Source organism: Triticum aestivum, chromosome 5A (genome assembly GCF_018294505.1).
Source record: "Triticum aestivum cultivar Chinese Spring chromosome 5A, IWGSC CS RefSeq v2.1, whole genome shotgun sequence".
NCBI classification, from domain to species: Eukaryota; Viridiplantae; Streptophyta; class Magnoliopsida; order Poales; family Poaceae; genus Triticum; species Triticum aestivum.
The window spans coordinates 417386455-417391759 of NC_057806.1; the positions used below are offsets into that span (position 1 = coordinate 417386455).

General features: G+C 55.1%; 1 protein-coding gene across 1 annotated transcript; it reads left to right on the forward strand.

Annotated features, from left to right (window-relative positions):
- Window positions 1-551: 551 nt before the first annotated feature.
- LOC123103713 (putative receptor-like protein kinase At4g00960) lies at window positions 552-4843 on the forward strand. The gene is made up of 3 exons (XM_044525387.1): window positions 552-1354; window positions 3532-3953; window positions 4058-4843. The coding sequence occupies exons 1-3, from the start codon at window positions 886-888 to the stop codon at window positions 4487-4489; spliced, it is 1323 nt and encodes a 440-aa protein (XP_044381322.1). The 5' UTR covers window positions 552-885; the 3' UTR covers window positions 4490-4843.
- Window positions 4844-5305: the final 462 nt, after the last annotated feature.

A 5305-nucleotide genomic window follows, 5' to 3' on the forward strand; every position in this document is an offset into this window, starting at 1 on the left:
AGTTCCTCCCGTTTGGTTCCTAGGGACTTTTTAGGGACTTTTTCTAGTCTTTGGGACTAAAAAGTCCCTGAACCAAACACCCCTTAGCCACTAACAGATGGGCCACTGCCACAATAGCACGCCACGCGGGATGGACATACGTCCAAGTACGGATGAAAGCGCCGTATTTGTACGGTCGGACAAGTTCGAGCACCAGTTTCGTGTGTTTTGTAACTATAGACACTAAACGGAGGACAAGTTGAGGCACCTTTATTGTATTTAACTCAAAGAAAAACAAGTTTAACAAGTTTTCTTTCCGAGGGAAAACGTGGGCAGTGCATTGCTTCCCCGTCTCCATTGCATTTGCCTCCGAAAACCAAGCAAAAATGCGCGGAGGAAGACGGAAAAAGGTGGGTCAATCTTGGCGCCCGCCGTTTCGCCGCAGTTTCCCGGAGCCGAACGAAGTCGCCAAGAAGGGGCGTCGCTTGTCGTGCGTGCCTGCTGCTGGCAGCACAGTGAAGTCAGAGGAACGTCGCCCATATCTGTTGCAGAACAGTACGCAAAGATTTGTACGTGCCGAGTCGGATGCAGATGCACAGCCAACGATAGCCCGAGGTCACGGCACCGGCAGCCCGGACGGGCACACCACCGTTTGTCAACGCGCAGTCGCCTGAACTTTCCTCGCTCCCCCGCGGCAGCGACGGCTCTCAAACACCTCGCGCTCCTCATCCCTCATCCAGCTCCACACACCACCCCGACCCCGAAGGCAGACACGACACGCGCGCGTCGGCCTCACTGCCAAACTTCCTCCGTCCCTCGCCCGCCCGGACGCGCACGGCGCGCGACAGACGCCCACCGCGTTCTCCCCCTCCCCGGCGAAGCCCGGCCGGCCTGGCGGAGGAGGACATGAAGCCGCGGGACCTGCTGGAGCGGATCCGGCGGCCGTTCGGCTCCCGCCGCGGGTCGTCGGCGTCGGCGCGGCGGGAGGAGGAGGACCTGGAGGCCATCGCGGCGCGGGAGCAGCGCGCGTTCCGCTACGAGGCGCTGGCGGCGGCCACGCGCAACTTCTCGGAGAAGCAGAAGCTCGGGCAGGGCGGGTTCGGCCCCGTCTACCGGGGCCAGCTCGCCGACGGCCGGGACGTGGCCGTCAAGCGGCTGGGCGCCGGGTCCAGGCAGGGCGCGCGGGAGTTCAAGAACGAGGCCAACCTGCTGTCCCGCGTCCAGCACCGCAACGTCGTCAACCTGCTCGGCTACTGCGCCCACGGCGCCGACGAGAAGCTCCTCGTCTACGAGTACGTCCCCAACGAGAGCCTCGACAAGATCCTCTTCTCCGCCGCCGCCGCCCCGCTGCCCACCTCCGGCAACAAAACACACTGTGAGTCGCTCCGTCCCATCCCACCCGTTCCGCTTGATAATTTCTCGTCGCCATTCCCCTGCTTTCCTTCCAATCCATGCTTTAATTTAGTTGGTTGGTTGATTCGTGAGTGAATTCCCCATTTTACGCATTGGAAACACGAATTCCGACCAACCCTGTGCGATCGGAAGACGAAGAATGCACAGATGCACATGATGCTTCGTGGTTGGTGGTGATATTTGGTAGGAAATTAATGCACCGGAAAATTGCAGCAGCGAGTTCACACAGAGTAGGACTAGGAACGTACTCACTACATATCCGTTCATTGCTAGCGTCAGTGAGGGTGTCATGCTGCCGACGGCTCTCTGCAAGAACACGCATATATCTTACAGAAAGAAAACTCAACGAAATGATGCCCTCATAGACGTCTGCTAGAATTATTGCTATTCAGAATGCACACGCATGCTGAATTGATGGTTGCTGAACCGGTGAGTGCAGACAATCTTACGAGAGCAATGTCGCACCAGCACCGTATAGTCGTATACACATTCACATCAATCTATGGTATGATGGAACAGGGCCATGCTCTGCAACAGTGGAAGCATCTATCTAGAATTTTTTTTAAAGAAATGCTACATGCATAGATATACATGGCGTGGTAAAACTATAGTAGACAGTAAAAAAATGCAGAGGCAGTCAGCGAGTGCAGACATTTTTGGTCTTCTTAATTTAATTTGGCATCATAGGCTGATAGCCACATCCATATGCTTCGAAGATTTGAATTGGGTTCTGTAGGAGACTGCGCCGTACAGTTGTTGGGTTGGCAACTTGACATTTGTATTGGGTATCAGGTTGCGAGGTTGGATTTAGAATTGTAGATGCTAGAATTATGGGTTTTTACTAGAAAAAAATTGCATAGGTTAATTTCAGCTCGTTGGTCATCCATGACGTAGGTGCGATGAACAACGAGCGGTCCACTGTTGTAGCCCGTAGTACGCTGCGCTGTTGTCGCTGTTACCCCTTTAGGAAGCACGAACGGAAGCGAACAACCGTGTGATCCCGAGGCCACGACTACTGGTCCAGGCCATAAACGGCAAAAGCACACTCTGCCCTTTTGAAAAATTCCAACGCACGAATGGTCAGCACAGCACGCTTTGTTTGAAAAATTCGTGTCCGCGGCGCGTTGTAAAAAAGATGAGACCATGTCCATGTATGTGTTGCCTTGCCGGTTTCACTTTCAGAAAGAAATCTGTTAGCGCGAAATAACGTGTCCTTGGCACGGCAAGTACGCATATGCACCACATGACGCCGAGATGATGCACTAGATCCATATCCAGGCCGATCGCTTGCTTGCTGGGGAAGAGTAGTTTGCTTTTTTACTTACGGGGCCGTACGCTTCCCGTCAAAATTCGTTGGGCCTCTGAAAGAGACAGTTTGATCCACGAAGCCAGAATCAGTGACCAATTGTTCCTCTCCCATCGGTTGCTTTTCTTTCTAGGCTACAACTTAACCAGGTGGCTCGACGCACGCATAGGAAGTTGGCTTTTGACACTAAACTCGCCTTCGATGGTGAGGCGGTTCTGACGCACTTGCTCTTGCTTTGGCCGCGAATCTCCAACTCTTGCACGCGCGGTCTTACATATACACATATACATACACGAGGAAAAGCAATAAACGTGCACCATACTTTTGTGCCCCCTGTGGATGGACATCGCAGTCAGTCTCTACGTGAACTGATAGCAGTAGTAGCCTAGTGCCAAACCCTAATCCAACTATTCTTCTGCTTTGACCAGGCGGCCCTTTCTTGCGATAGCCCTTTTGACCGAGTCAAAGTCTTCCACTAGCTGTTTCCGGCATTGAATGCCTTGGTTTTCCTCATGGTAGTCCTACGTGGGCGCCTCTGGGTGCAGTGTACAACCGCGCTGCACCCGGGGCCCTTGCTCCCCCCCCCCCCCCCCCCCCCCCCCCCCCCCCCCCCCCCCCTGGCCGACCCGGTCCACGAGACGGCGCTGGCACGTCGCCGTCGCCGTCCGGTCTGATCATCCGATGTGTCACCGTCGAGTGCCGGGCAGCACACGGCGACGCTAAACCTGCTGCGGCTGCCGCGCGTGCATGTGGTGCCAAGTTTAACTGAATTTTACAAGCCGGAATGAACGGCGTAGCTCTGATGTCAGTGTTCTTGTCTTTTGAATGTCCAGCCGGCAGCAGCAGCGAGGGCGACAGGCCATTGCGCGCGGAGCTGACGTGGGCGCGGCGGCTGGAGGTGGTGGTGGGCGTGGCGCGGGGGCTGCTGTACCTGCACGAGGACGCGCACACGCCCATCATCCACCGCGACATCAAGGCCAGCAACATCCTCCTCGACGAACGCTGGGTCGCCAAGATCGCCGACTTCGGCATGGCCCGCCTCTTCCCGGAGGCCGGCGACGGCCACTCCCACGTCCAGACCCGCGTCGCCGGCACCAACGGCTACATGGCGCCCGAGTACCTCATGCACGGCCACCTCTCCGCCAAGGCCGACGTCTTCAGCTTCGGCGTCCTCGTCCTCGAGATCCTCTCCGGCCGAAAGAACTCCTCCTTCATCCCGCCGCCCCGATCCAGCGCCGACAACCTCCTCGATTACGTACGTAGTAGTATGTGCGGTTTCCTCCATTGATTGATGATCCGTGTCATCGCGTGCATGCAGCTAGCCTGGAAGGATAAGAATGTGTTGCGTGCGCCATGCAGGCCTGGAAGCTGTACAAGGAGGAGCGGAGCATGGAGCTGCTGGACCCGTCGGTGAAGTCGACGGCCGCGCCGGACCAGGTGCTCATGTGCGTCCGCATCGGGCTGCTGTGCGTGCAGGCGGACCCACGGCTGCGGCCGGACATGAAGCGCGTGGTCATCATCCTCTCCAAGAAGCAGAGCACGCTGGAGGAGCCGACGCGGCCCGGGGCGCCCGGCTCGCGGTACCGGAGGAGGGCGCACGGCCTGCGCAGCTCGTCGCAGTACTCCGACGGCTCGTCGTCGGGCACGACCCCGTCGACGTCGCATGCGTCGGCGTCCGCGTCGGCTTCGGCATCGGCGTCGAACGCAATGACGACATCGAGCACGCGCACATTGCGGAGCCGGGGGCTCCCGTCGCACCGGGAAGAGCAGGAGCTGCCCAACGGCAGCTGAAGCCTGCAGACGCCTGAAGCTCACTGTAGATATGTCCATTCTTTTTCGTCTTGTTTCTTTTTGTGTCTTCTCGGAGATTCTAGATTAGATAGTATGATTATTTTGGTAGTGGGTAGGAAGAAGTAGAATGATCGGCCGGATTATTTTAGGGTGGTGCTAGTAGTTCGTAGCCGGAGGAAGATGACTGAACTTTCAACTGTCGGCCGATCGATTACTGGCAGTGACAGGGAATGTGCATAGCAAATGGAGAGAGATAATTGCCGTGTTTACAAAATTCCTTTGTGTGCAATCCGTGGCTGCACAAAAATACTCACAATCTATTATTTCAAAGATGCAACAGAAAGTTAAGCAAGACCAATAACAACAACGATGACAACAAGAATGAGTAAGGTTTCATTCGTCTTCAGGTTGCATCCTTTCAATCTTTCAGCAGTGATTTTTCCTGGTTTGTTGGTCCTATGGGGTCTTAGCACGATTCACTTCTCGACTGTCTACTGCAACAAGTTCTGTCTGGCTCCGACAAGGAAGGAGCGATGACGGCGGCGCGTCTTCGGCTCGCTTCAGTGTTTGTAGTCGCTGCTAAATGATCTACGAATCTGAATGCAATTTTTATTATTTCCGGTGTTCACTGTTCCACAATCAAAGATGAATAGATCGAAAGTTTCCCAAAAAAATTAATAATAATGACAACAAAAATGAGTAAAGTTCGTACTGAGAGCAAGCAGTTCCCTGCCCCATCCCCACCAAGGACGTATCACAACATGTTTGGTTGGGGGTTATTAAAGGTAGGGAATGACAATTTAAGGGTTATGTGAC

What these genes read in the sequence shown, in the direction of transcription:
- LOC123103713 (XM_044525387.1), top strand. Translation starts at nt 886, where the DNA reads ATGAAGCCGCGGGACCTGCTGGAGCGGATCCGGCGGCCGTTCGGCTCC. An exon ending in CTCCGGCAACAAAACACACT is followed by an intron (nt 1,355 to 3,531) that starts GTGAGTCGCTCC and finishes TTGAATGTCCAG; the next exon opens with CCGGCAGCAGCAGCGAGGGC. An exon ending in CCGACAACCTCCTCGATTAC is followed by an intron (nt 3,954 to 4,057) that starts GTACGTAGTAGT and finishes TGCGCCATGCAG; the next exon opens with GCCTGGAAGCTGTACAAGGA.